General features: G+C 38.9%; 2 protein-coding genes across 2 annotated transcripts; both read right to left on the bottom strand.

Annotated features, from left to right (window-relative positions):
* Positions 1 to 1,412: 1,412 nt before the first annotated feature.
* Positions 1,413 to 1,840, bottom strand: LOC129241581 (larval cuticle protein 65Ab1-like). The gene has a single exon (XM_054877989.1). It carries the CDS (start codon positions 1,799 to 1,801, stop codon positions 1,484 to 1,486), a length of 318 nt encoding a protein of 105 aa, XP_054733964.1. The 5' UTR covers positions 1,802 to 1,840; the 3' UTR covers positions 1,413 to 1,483.
* Positions 1,841 to 11,124: 9,284 nt separating this feature from the next.
* On the bottom strand, positions 11,125 to 11,554 carry LOC129241833 (larval cuticle protein 65Ab1-like). The gene has a single exon (XM_054878355.1). The coding sequence runs from the start codon at positions 11,503 to 11,505 to the stop codon at positions 11,188 to 11,190; it is 318 nt and encodes a 105-aa protein (XP_054734330.1). The 5' UTR covers positions 11,506 to 11,554; the 3' UTR covers positions 11,125 to 11,187.
* Positions 11,555 to 13,970: the final 2,416 nt, after the last annotated feature.

The raw sequence follows: 13,970 nt of genomic DNA, 5'->3' as shown, positions 1-13,970 counted from the left end.
TTTTCCAAAGGTGACGGAGAACCAAAAAAAAAAGTCGATTTTCAAACAAATACGAGTGCATATGTGTAATTGTGTTAGAGTTTCGGTCACGCCCCAGCAAAACCTGCGTGCATATGTGTTTGTAACATTCAAAAAAATGTAATTGTGTTAGAGTTTCGGTCACGCAGGTTTTGCTGGGGACGCTCATAATAGCAACCGCGTGTGTATTTTTATATTCGTAAATATTTTCATTTTTAAATATTTACCGCAATTATGCCGAAAAATAATACAGAAAAGTGTCGTAAGTATCGACAGAAAAAAAAATCAATAAATAGCATCACGGAATTCATTCACGAAAATTTAATAAAGTATACACCAGAAGTATCGCGGATACTTAGAAAAGATTACAATAAAGTTCCAATGATTTTAAGTGGCGATTTTATCGTAAATTTTGCATTGGACACAGCGGTTCCTTTAATTGACGTTCTCAATACAACATTCAATTTAAAAATGTGTAACAATCGCACTGAATCGACAACACGATCAAAAACAACCATTGACGCGGTATTTCAAAGATATGTTCACAACATCGAAACCAAAGCATTTGTATCATATTTTATCTATCATAAGCCACTCGTATCATTTGTTGAAATTGAAAACATTGAGGATGAATAATAATAAAATGAAGAAAATAAAATATGAACTTTATAGCAATATTATAATGAACCTACAATTATCCCGCTTCTAATGCTGCCTTCGTCTTATTCTCTCTCAGTTTGTTTTACTGAAGGTTTCACTTCTATCGCGTCTAACCGTTAGACTGGTATTTTTTTTTTTTTTAAAGTTAACTCTAAATGGGACTTAAGTGTGGTTATTGACCGATTTCGTCCATTTTGAAGATAAAATAACCAAGAAATATATTAATTATATATATGTATGTATACCTAAATGCGTATATATATATCTATATCTATATCGGTTCCTGAATGCTATTTCGTATAGCCGTCATATGAACAAAATTATAATAGACTTGTGCAAAAGTGCGTGTGGTTATAAAAACAGCCCTAAATAGCAAAGCACAAACAATACTCAATTTTGCTTAACAGGCGGAATCTGTGAGAATCGCACAAACTGTTAAGTTTTATACCATACACTCTGCAATAGGAAAAAGTTGCAAAGTTTAGACTATCTTGTTTCCGGTGATCCTGACTTCACTTAAATGCAGTCTACTATATTATTTATAAATGGTTTATGGAAGGCTCAAAAATGAGTTTTTACCCATATTTTACACAATTCAGTCTATATGATTGAAATCTTTCATTCTCCTTTCAAGTCACAAAAGCACAAAGATAAAGTGTTGTATATATGACGATCATAAGCCAGATAATTAATTCTCACTTCAAACCATGAATTTTCACACACAACTAAACATATTTGAAATTATAAAATTATAATTAATTTATTTTCATTTCACCATAATCTTCGCATTAATAATCTAGTTTAATTAAACAACTGGAGCAACGGGCAAGTGAGCGCCTGAAGGTTGGAAACCGTTCTCGTCAGCAACATATGTCACGGTAAATTTCTCGCCAGTCTTCTCATCCACCCACGAGTAGCTACCTTGGACGACGATTCCTTCGTGGTCAGAGCCAACATCCTTCAGTTTTCCAGATTCGTCCTTTTTGGTACCATCACTGGTTTCCACTGAGTATACGTAGCTTTCGGGTCCAACATCAGAGTCCAATTTGACGATTTCAGCATCGGGATTGGGGCGAGCGAAGGCAACAGCCAAAAGGCAGGCGAAGATGATGGCGGCTTTCATGATTATTTAGTATTTAGCTATGTTGCTGCAATAGACGATATCAACTTAGTGGATACCTTTCTCTACTCACTCTGACATTTTATACCATTTCCAATGCAAGCATTTTGCTAATCGTAAACTGATAAAATGAAATTTGTTTGCTATATCAAATCTGGTTTTAGCTATCAACTCGTTATGTCTAGCAGACTGCTTTAATTCTATTGCATAAGCTGCACTTTAAAGTAGAATACTAATTTCAAAAATATTCACATTTCCAGTTTGTCAGTCTGTGTAAAGCCGTATTCTCAAAATATTTTTTTCCGTTATTGCAACAACTAATCTATTGAGTTTTGAGGGAATTTGACATGCATAGACACAAACGTTTTTGTCTACAACTTTTGATGCCGAATTTAATTGCATTTATGTATATTTAAATCACTAAATACTTGCATTTTAACGCATTTTGAAATTGGAATTCTTTTCGCGGCGAAGAAGGAATTTATTAATATTTTGCAGAATAAAAATAAAATTTAGTATCCGATTTTAGCTTCGTTGTTTGCCACTTTATTGCACTTCCAGATTAACCCGCAATATCTTTAAGTGCCAAAAATAATGATTTCTGTAGTTCTTCTAAATGGTGCTTTAACCACTGAAGCGTTGTTGACCGACATCAAAGATATGCCTTGGATATTGTTTCTTTTGCGAGCAAACTGTCACAAATTAGATATACCAATATTCTCCACTTAGTCCTTCCTAAATAGGGACCACCTCCCTTTACTTTTACGACTGCTATTAGGGCCGCGCCAAATACGTTCCTGTAAGAATCACATAAAAAGCGCTTCGATCACTCCAAGGATCACCCAATCGGATGCTGTCATCGTATAAACCTTGTCAGACTTTGAGGCATATAATCCGTTTTGTCGAAAGCTGTTTTAAAACCGATTGGGATTGTCGATCGTCGTTTTTCGGCTCTTAGTTAATCGATAAAAATGTAATCAACGAATTGATTACCTCAACCAATTATATTCATGTAATCGAGATCCCATCTATGTCTGTCTGATAAAAGCGTAACCGCCATAACTTAGTAACTATTTGACCAATTCAATTCCAACCAACTCGACTCAATCTTGCGTTGGTTTCGTTAATCTGTTTTGACTTCTGACAGGGTAGGCAATTAGCCTGCCGCTACCATGCCTAAGTGTGTCGCTCGCTCCCTTTTGCTGGCGCCACTGATGCAATGTGTAACTGTGTGGCTTTCTTTGTTGTTTGCTTGTTTTAGCCACCACAATGCAAATAATGTGCCGAAACAGGGAAAGTAGGTAAATTTGGAAAAGTGCTTTGGACCATGCTTTACGTGGGACTCGAACTCGCAGCCTCTGGGATGGCAGACTAGTGCACTTACGCTAGACTACCGAGGCCTTTTATAGGCTTATAATATCTATTATACGCAATATATTCAATAAAATGTATTGTTACTACCATTAGCTATAATGGTAATCTATAATTTCTACAAAGCTGTGGAGGTAATTGGCTCCAAATCAGCCGAAATTTCCTTGATACCTATTTGGCTATCCATATTTATTTTCCATTGAGTTTTTGTCTAACTATTGCCCAAACATTTTCAATTGGATTGGCATCAGATCACTGTGAAGGCCAATCAAACATTTCATTCCCCTTTTTGTGTTTCCATTCTACGCACCTTGGCTAATTCTTCTATATATCTTCGGCTTCGATCCTTATGATCCTTGTCTTCTTGTAAAAGTCAAAGTTAACTATTTCTTCCAAACATCTTCGCAGCTGACGGTAATAATGCTTATGGTAAATTTTATTCATCACAACTGCATTCAAATTGGCAGAATGCACAAATAAACCACCCAAACCTATTTCGGAGAAGCAGCCCCAAACATTAATCTCAGCTCACCAGGAGCCGACGTATATTATCCCGTTTTGAATTTGTAGCTATTTGCTAATGCGCTCTAGAATTTAAGGTCTTCTGCGTGTAACTGTCCTCAAACTAATTCCTTAGATAAAAAATGAAAAAGGCGGTTGGCGTTGGCATACATATATGGTATTGTGCGGAATTAAGCGTCAAAAAGCCATTTAAACTCCCTAATGATTGTACTGTGTTTCAAACAAAAGCGGCTATAAAAGCGATAAAATAATACTGTCTTTCATACAAAAATGTCCATGAATGGACATGCTCGCTCATAGCCGCAGGCTTTGTGTGAAATGTCACAGTGAACGGAATAGCTAAAGAAGGCGCGCGACTTGCAGGGGATCAAATAAGTCATGTACTTAAGCCCCTGCACACAATTTAAAAACAACTAGAAAACCACATGTTAAGAAAGGCAATGGCTTAGCTTCACCAATTGAAAAGTTGCTAGGATCATGTGTAAACACGCATATGATGACAAATATACGAGTACTAAATCGGTTATATCGTTCGATACTGTTCGAGAAACTGTAGAACTTTAGTCGGTATACCAACAGGGTACTGCCTAGTTGCAGCACACGCTTACAAGCTAAATTTAACCCTTAACGATGCTTGCAGCATATGTAACGAACCGGGTACACGAGAAACCCAGAGCATCTTCTATGCTACTGTTCGGGTCTCGCGAAAACTAGACTATGCTACCTGACTGCTCTCAATTTGGAAAGGCTAGAATATTTCCTTAAACTGGAGCTTGAGTGACTCCTGTTGCATATTTTCGCTAAAAAAAAAACAAACAAAAGAAATTTGATCTGGTATCGCATGGACCAAAATGGGATCTGTGTGGTTTCGGCAGCCAGTACAACCTAACCAAAGCGCCATTGCATAGTTAAGGGGCATCATGTTGCATAACGTTGCAGCCTTTTATTTGTGAAAGTCTTTGGCTTCTTCAAATATTTTGCTGCAGAAGTACGTAATTTTTTTACATTTAGGATATGTACATAGGAACACTGATTCAAATTGTTTTTCATACGCGGAACTAATTTTTGTCATTTATTGTACTTCAACAGTGTCATAATCCAAAAAGTCAAAATGTTAAGAAAAATTACTTCAAATATTTCACATTGGCAAACGTAGGTAAAAGTAAAGACATATTTCACCCAAAAAGAAGAGGTTGTGGCCATTTCTGCATACATATTAAAAATATCTATTTTTTCTTTTGGATTATGACCTTATTGAAGTAATTAATCAAAATGCTCAAAATGGTGAAAGGAATCGATTGTCTGTCCCTGCGTACCATAACTGAAGCAAAAACTAACACATTGCTTGTGGAGTAAGAAATCCATTATTTTCTCGGCAGATGGTTGTTTTTTTTGTTTGTTCCATTCAGTTGCGGGTTGCAGGGTGTTAATAATGGAAGTCAACAAAGAGAAAATTCAATACATTTTACAGTTTTTCTTTGATAAAGTTGAAAATGCAAGCCAGGGCAGTTTTAAACCATTTGTATGCAAAAATAACGGATTTCTTTTTCTTCAACTTAATATTTTAATATGGTTCCATGTGCAGAAGTCCACGCAAGTGGGGAAAGTTACTGATCGCCATTCACTTGGGAATGGCCAGGACGATTCTTCTGCATATGGTTCAAGCAGCTCACAACGGCCGGGATTAGCCCACGTATCCTCTGGGTAGCTTCCGAACATCCGTTCGGGAGTGAGCTAACGTGAGAAGGCGAAACATTCCAGGATAGCTGGTTGTGCGTTGGGTTTGGGACCCGCCACTTAAAAATCGCCCCCAATGAAAAGTTTTAAAAAGCCTCGGATGAGACCTCCCTATACTGATGACGACCCCTGCAAACGAATTAAGGATTATGATTTGAGGGCATGCACCTGGAATGTCCGGTCCCTTAATGGGGAAGGTGCCTCTGCCCGGCTGGTTGATGTCCTCGTGAGAGTAAAGGCTGACATCACTGCCATCCAAGAGATGCGATGGACGGGGCAAGGAAAGAAAACCATGGGACCTTGCGACGTCTACTACAGCTGCCATGTAAAGGAGCGCAAATTCGGTGTCGGATTTGTTGTGGGAGAGAGACTTCGTCGCCAAGTACTGTCGTTCACTCCGGTGGACGAGCGTCTCGCAAAAATCCGCATCAAAGCCCGTTTTTTCAACATATCGCTAATTTGCGCCCACGCCCCGACGGAAGAGAAGGACGATGCGACCAAAGATTCCTTCTATGAGCGCCTGGAACGTTCCTATGAGCGCTGCCCCCGCCACGACATAAAAATCGTGCTTGGCGACTTCCCACAGTCGGAAAATTCAGCCTGCACAACGAAACATCCGGTAACGGACAGAGGCTGATCGACTTCGCCGGGGCCCGAAACATGGTAGTCTGCAGCACCAGATTCCAGCATAAGAAGATTCACCAAGCCACCTGGCTGTCTCCTGATCGAAAAACGCGAAACCAGATCGATCATATTGTGATAGATGGAAGACACACTTCTAGTGTATTAGATGTACGTACGATCCGAGGACCCAACATCGACTCGGATCATTACCTTGTTGCAGCCAAACTGCGCACCCGCCTCTGTGCAGCAAAAAACGTACATCTACCTACGCAAAGAATGTTCGACATCGAGAAGCTGCAATCGCAACAGACAGCCAGAAGATTCGCCACTCGACTCTCACTCCTGCTCTCGAACAGCACTGCCCAACAACCAGGCATGCGCGAGCAATGGAGCAACATTTCTCGTTCCCTACGTACCGCCGCCGAAGAAGAAATCGGATTCCGGCGAGCCCGAAAAAACAATTGGTACGACGAGGAATGTCATGCTGCCGCAAAAAGAAAGGATGCCGCCTATAGAGCCACGCTGCGATCGGGCGCAACGCGAGCCATGTGGGATCGCTACAGAGAGCTGAAAAAGGAAGAGAGACGTATTATCCGAAAGAAGAAACGAGAGGCCGAAATACGTGAATGCGAGGAGCTTGAGATGCTGGCCAACAGGAACAACGCCCGAAAATTCTACCGAAAAGTTCGGCGGCTTACAGAAGGTTTTAAGACCGGGGCGTTTTCCTGTAAGAACAAAGACGGCGAACTGGTGACTGACGTACAGAGCAATCTTAGATTATGGAGGGAACACTTCTCGAACGTTTTAAACAGTGACAGCTGTGCATGTCACCGAGAAAGTGAAGATCCCGATACCCGATCATGACGAGGTGAGAATAGCGATAACGCGGCTAAAGAACAACAAAGCCGCGGGCGCCGACGGACTGCCGGCTGAGCTATACAAACATGGCGGCAAGGAGCTGGTAAGGTGCATGCATCAGCTCCTATGCAAAATATGGTCGGATGAAAGCATGCCTGCCGATTGGAATTTAAGTGTGTTCTGCCCAATCCATAAGAAGGGCGATCCTGCAATTTGTGCCAATTACCGCGGGATTAGTCTTCTAAATATCGCCTATAAGGTTCTAGCGAGCGTATTGTGTGAAAGGCTGAAGCCCACCGTCAACCAACTGATTGGACCTTATCAGTGTGGCTTCAGACCTGGAAAGTCTACCATCGACCAAATATTCACAATACGCCAAATCTTGGAAAAGACCCATGAAAGGAGAATCGACACACACCATCTTTTCGTCGACTTCAAAGCTGCATTCGACAGTACGGAAAGGAGTTACCTGTATACCGCGATGTCTGAATTTGGTATCCCCGCAAAACTAATACGGCTATGTAGGATGACGTTGCTCAACACCAGCAGCGCCGTCAGAATTGGGAAGGACCTCTCCGAGCCGTTTGATACCAAACGAGGTTTCAGACAGGGTGACTCGCTGTCGTGTGACTTCTTTAACCTGATGTTGGAGAGCATCGTACGAGCCGCAGAACTTAATCGCTCAGGCATAATATTTTATAAGAGCGTGCAATTGTTGGCGTATGCCGATGATATTGACATCATCGGCCTTAACAACCGCGCTGTTAGTTCTGCCTTCTCCACACTGGATAAAGAGGCAAAGCGAATGGGTCTGGTGGTGAACGAGGACAAAACGAAGTACCTCCTGTCTTCAAACAAACAGTCGGCGCACTCGCGTATCGGCACCCACGTCACTGTTGACAGTTATAATTTGGAGGTTGTAAAAGACTTCGTTTATTTAGGAACCAGCATTAACACCGAAAACAATGTCAGCCTTGAAATCCAACGTAGAATCTCTCTTGCCAACAAGTGCTACTTTGGACTAAGTAGGCAACTGAGCAGTAAAGTCCTCTCTCGTCGAACAAAACTAACACTCTACAAGACTCTCATCATGCCCGTCCTAACGTATGGCGCAGAAGCTTGGACGATGACAACATCCGATGAAGCGACGCTTGGAGTGTTCGAGAGAAAGATTCTGCGTAAGATTTTTGGACCTTTGCACGTTGGCAACGGCGAATATCGCAGACGATGGAACGATGAGCTGTATGAGCTTTACGACGACATAGACATAGTGCAGCGAATAAAGATCCAGCGGCTACGTTGGCTGGGTCATGTCGTCCGAATGGATACAAACGCTCCGGCTTTGAAAGTATTCGATGCGGTACCAGCTGGTGGTAGCAGAGGAAGAGGGCGGCTCCTCTGCGTTGGAAAGATCAGGTGGAGAAGGACTTGGCTTCACTTGGTGTGTCCAACTGGCGCCGGTTAGCACGAGAAAGAAACGACTGGCGCGCTTTGTTAAACTCGGCCAAAATCGCGTAAGTGGTTATAGCGCCAATTAAGAAGAAGAAGAATATTTTAATGATAATGAACCCAAACCAAAAAACAACCAAAGTAAAATTTAAATATTTAAAACAAAACGTTAACCATTTTTACAGTGACCCTGAAAACCCACAAAAATTAAAACCCAATTTAAAATTAAAAAAGCAAAAATATTAATCTCGTTTTTCTATTTTTTAAACTATTTGTGAAGATAAATTAGAAGAAGGGATTAAATAATATCACTCTGTAAACATTTTATAACTTTATATAATTGTTTTGTATGCAGGACTAATTTATTTTTGTTTCTGACAAGACAACAAACAAACTATTACATAGAATGAGAGAATGAAGGAAAAACACCCAGAGACGAAAGATGCGTATATACTGATAGCAAGAACAACATAAACACAAAAGGCTTGAGAGTCTACCCCCCAACCGGCGATAGGCACTTTTGTAGTAAAAATACAGTAAATACATATATAAATTTTTTGCTGATATTATAATTCAGTTTGCATTATCTGTAAAAGTTTTCTGATTACTGGAAAATATTGCAGTCAACGTATTTTTTACTAATTACTGAAAGAAATTAAAGTAAAAGTATTGATGATTTACATTATCAGTAAAATATTTACTGCTTATTGGTAGTCAAAATGTAATGCGTTCTCATCACGAAATGAAATCATCTATATACTCAATAAATATTTTTAGTTTTGTCTTATCTTCTTCTGCAAACTAAATACATAAAAGTTAGAACTAGAAAACGAAAATATTTAGCAAAGGCTGAAATAAAATGATGTGAAAATATATTTATTATTATGAAGGGATTAAAATCATTAATAAAGAAAGTCAACCTTGCATGAAACATAATCCTAAAACAAATTTTTATTAAAACTATGATATAGGTATTAGATATAAACTATGAATTAATACATAAAAAACAAAGGTTGAACATCTTGAATTATGACCGTTTGATTTCGTGTACGGTATAACAAAATCATCACCTCATAACTGTAACTATCGTACAGTCCAAACAAAACAATTGTAGGAAAAATCAAAGAGATTTGAGAAGTACTTTCTGATTCAGCCAGATGCTGTTATTGCAAGTTTTTCTGTCCCTAACATTAAATTGTGATTTTTAAAAAGCCATCGCTGACGTCTAAGCCTGGAGATAAATCGCACAGTAGCTCGTGCCAACAGGTGTGACTTTGGGCTCAGCAGGTAATTAAGAAGTAGAGCACTTTCTCGAAGGACCAAATTGATGATATATGACGAAGAAACATGGGCGATGTCAACAGCAGATGAAAACATTTGGGGAGCTTTCAAGAAAAACATTTTCCGTCATGTACGGTGGAACAGCGAGCTGCATGAGCTATATAGGGACGTGGACATAGTTAGGCGTGTAAAAATACAGCGGCTATGCTGGCTTGACCATGTCACCCGTATTAAGACGACGTTCCTTGCAGAGCACAGTTAAATTCCAATCGGCAGGCATGCGTTCATCCGACCATATTTTGCATAGAAGCGATGCATGCAACTTACCAGCTCCTCGCCGCCATGTTCGAATAGCTCAGCCCGCAGTTGTTCTTTAGCCGCGTTATCGCTATTCTCACCTTGTCATGGTCGGGTAGCGGAACGACAGATCCGTCGTCAACGATTGGGGTAACGGGATCTTCATATTCTCTGTAACAGCTCTGTGCAGCTATCACTGTTTAACAGGTTCGAGAAGAGTACGCTCCATAATTTAAGATTGCTCTGTATGTCAGTCACCAGATGGTCGTCTTTGTTTTTACAGGAAAACGCCCCGGTCTTAAAACCTTCTGGAAGCCGCCGAAGTTTCTGGTAGAATTTTCGGGCGTTGTTCCTATTGGCAGGCACCTCAAGCTCCTCGCATTCACGTATTTCGGCCTCTCGTTTCTTCTTTCGGATAATATGCCTCTTTTACTTTTTTAGCTCTCTGTAACGATCCCGCATAGCTCGCGTTGCGCCATCATGCATGGCATTCCTCGTCGTACCACCTGTTTTTTCGGGCTTGTCGGAATCCGATTTCTTCTTCTTTATATATATTGGAAATTCAAAAAAAAAAAAAAAATTCAGAAATTCTAGTCTATAATTGCCTTGCTCACTCCAAAACATTAATGTAATGGCATTCTGGTTTGCCTAATCTCCGCCAAGATCGGTTATGGCTTCAAATCTTCGGTGCATGCATATAAATAAATTAAATTTGTTGAGTGAGTTTAAACTTATTTGGGCCCAACATATTTTCGATTTGCCGGATTTTTTGAAAATAGTGCAAGGATTACTTTCGCGGGCATCTTTTCAGGCCTCCCGCGATTTGGGAAGTCCTCCAAATCAAGTACTCCTTTGAACCGATTCACCAACTTGATTCTCAATCTGATCTTAATCTTATTCTGATCATCATGAGTCCCATGTACTGCAAACAAATATTTTTTATTACACAATTTATGGTAAGCCAAAATAAATCTATACCCAAATTTTGCTAGATGTTCTAAAAAAGTCTTATTAACTTTCAGGCACAGCAGTAAATGCGATTAAAACGATCTTCATTTGAAGCCACTATTGTACCTACAAAGAGAAAGTGTGGCAATAAGTGGCGGGAACGACAATCGGACACCTTAGTTTTAACCATACATTTTTGCACAAAAACAAATATTTAGAATATCAAAAATTGCAACTAATTTATTTTCTTTATAAAAAACTCATAAAATAACCATTGAATTCGTATCAGACATCTGATTTAATTAAGCAACTGGTCCAACGGGCAAGTGAGCGCCTGAAGGTTGGAAACCGTTCTCGTCAGCAACATATGTCACGGTGAATTTCTCGCCAGTCTTCTCATCCACCCACGAGTAGCTACCTTGGACGACGATTCCTTCGTGGTCAGAGCCAACATCCTTCAGTTTTCCAGATTCGTCCTTTTTGGTACCATCACTGGTTTCCACTGAGTATACATAGCTTTCGGGTCCAACATCAGAGTCCAATTTGACGATTTCAGCATCGGGATTGGGGCGAGCGAAGGCAACAGCCAAAAGGCAGGCGAAGATGATGGCGGCTTTCATGATTATTTAGTATTTAGCTATGTTGCTGCGATAAACGGTATCAACTTAGTGGATACCTTTCTCTACTCACTCTGACATTTTATACCATTTCCAATGTAAGCATTTTGCTAATCGTAAACTGATAAAAAGAAATTTGTTTGCTATATCAAATCTGGTTTTAGGTATTAACCTGTGTTTAGTGGATTGTCTTAATACTACTGCAGTAACTGCATTTTAGAATAGAATACCAAAGTACTCACATTTCCAGTTTGGCTCAGTTATTTTCGTATAATTTTGATATGTTCTAAAATTTCTTTTGTTCATAGAAAACGACAGAATACTTGTATAATTTCAATTACCGTTCGTTGCAAATATTTTATAAAAAAAAAACGCTGTGCTAGAAGTGTAGCGAAGTGTATAGTAAACTGCATATATGTACGTGTGTATGTGCATTGCTCAATCATATATATTATATCTTATAAGTTCATGTACCAGTATACTCGTTTGTATCCGAGCCACAAATAAGACATAATTGCATAGTAACATATTAGAAGAAATATAAATTATTTCACTTTTCAATCAACAATCATCAAGTTGCACTGCACAATCAAATCTCTATGAAATTTTCTAAAATTTATTTTTTAACTCCATTTATCTCCAGATTTGCTCTCCATATGTCCAAATCGGTTTCAGTATTGTCTTAATATATAATATGAGTATCTTGCATGTAAAAGTATCGCCACGGAAAACGTCGATCAAAATGAATGCCTAAGTATTTAGCGTAGCCCATTTGAGACCACAGTTATTAAGATGCACTAGACGACAAGTATTCTTCCATAGTGTGAAAGTGATTTGCGCTCCTTTTTGCTTCATTGGCTTTTATACGTCATTTGCTTAGCCATGCGCTAAGGCTGACAAGGCTTTGCTGAAGTTGATTAGAAGCAGTAGAAGCTTGACGATTTCTAGTCACTACTACAATGTCATCTGCATAGCTGTATGTGTGCTTTTGAAGGGAGGTTGGCAATGAAAAGCGTATAAAGTACGGGTGACAGGACATCTCCCTGATGCACACCTGCATTGATTTTATAGAGATTGGTAACTTCTTCTCATGTATGCTTTGTAAGTATGATTTTGGCAGCATCAAGAAATTATGACGAATATTCATTTTTAGTTTGTATATGTAGCAAGCCCATGTGCCATAGCTTGACCTTTTGTGAAAAGCTTGTACCTTTTGCAAACATTGCTTTGACTCAGAGTACTCTCACCGTATGCCACTGTCAACATTTCAAATATTTTTATGCACTTAATTCCATTTTTACTCCCGCCACTGTCAATATTTCAAGAATTTTTGAGCACTTAATTTAATTTTTTGCACAAAGTTTTATGCAACTTTTTTGATTCACTTTTTCAATGCCAAAAAATCGCCGAACACGCAAAACACTTCTCTTATTTATGCCTCTCACAAACAAACTCAAAATGCTCTTATTGATAAAACCGTAAACATATCTTCAGGACGAGTGTACCAACATAAAAAATAATAATAATCAAAAATCGAATGTACGTAGCCCACGAAAATTAAAACTTCACCTTATTTTTTTAACACACCTCATATATAAGTATATATGTTATATAGGTATACGGATTTCCCTAAGGCTTTTGATAGATTTTTGCATTCTCTCCTTGTTAAGAAATTAGCATGACTTTACTTCCATTCCATATTTCTCCGCTATTTCTTGAATCGTAGATGTGTGGTTGCTGTTGACAATCATCAATCATATACTTTTATTGTGTCGTCTGGAGTCCCACAAAGTATATTAGTATTTTGGATCCTTTGCTATTTGCCTTGTTTACCAATGACATAAAAAACTGTTTTCCATATGCCAAGCTTTTACTTTATGCTGACGACCTGTAAGAAACTCATCCGATTCTCAAATGCTCCTAAATGAGCTTGAAAAAATTCTTTCCTGGTGGACTAGTAATCAACTCATTTTTTTAAAATACGGCCTAACTTTCACAAAGTGTTTATCTCCTTTGAAGACATCTAATTTTATCTCTAATTGTTGTCTGAGATCGGTCAGTGAAATATTGGACTTAGAATTCATTCTTGACACAAAGTTCACTCTTGCTAGTCATATTAATTACTTAAGTTCAAAGGCGCAACAATAAGGAACTTACAAATCCTTGTACTCTTAAACCTCCGTTAGGCATCCCGGTCTTGCCAAACTGGCTTTTTGGACTTTGGGCGTGAATTTAACATATTTATATTATAGCCAACAACTTGAGCTTCGAGGTAGCTTCCTAAAATTTTATTTTCTATCCATTTATGGATATAACCTTTTAACAATGAAATAACAATTAAACAAGAACCGAAGGTTTTAAAAAGGTGTCTAATGGAGGGTTAAATTGCACTCCACATCATTTGCTCGTTCATATAGTGAAATATGCATTCTTCATGTGAATACCTTATCAGGTCTATCACATACCTC

This window comes from Anastrepha obliqua, chromosome 3 (genome assembly GCF_027943255.1).
Source record: "Anastrepha obliqua isolate idAnaObli1 chromosome 3, idAnaObli1_1.0, whole genome shotgun sequence".
NCBI lineage: Eukaryota > Metazoa > Arthropoda > Insecta > Diptera > Tephritidae > Anastrepha > Anastrepha obliqua.
The sequence above is the reverse complement of the archived record's forward strand: the minus strand, read 5'-3'. Positions and strand labels throughout refer to the sequence as shown.

What these genes read in the sequence shown, in the direction of transcription:
- LOC129241581 (XM_054877989.1), bottom strand. Translation starts at nt 1,801, where the DNA reads ATGAAAGCCGCCATCATCTTCGCCTGCCTTTTGGCTGTTGCCTTCGCT.
- LOC129241833 (XM_054878355.1), bottom strand. Translation starts at nt 11,505, where the DNA reads ATGAAAGCCGCCATCATCTTCGCCTGCCTTTTGGCTGTTGCCTTCGCT.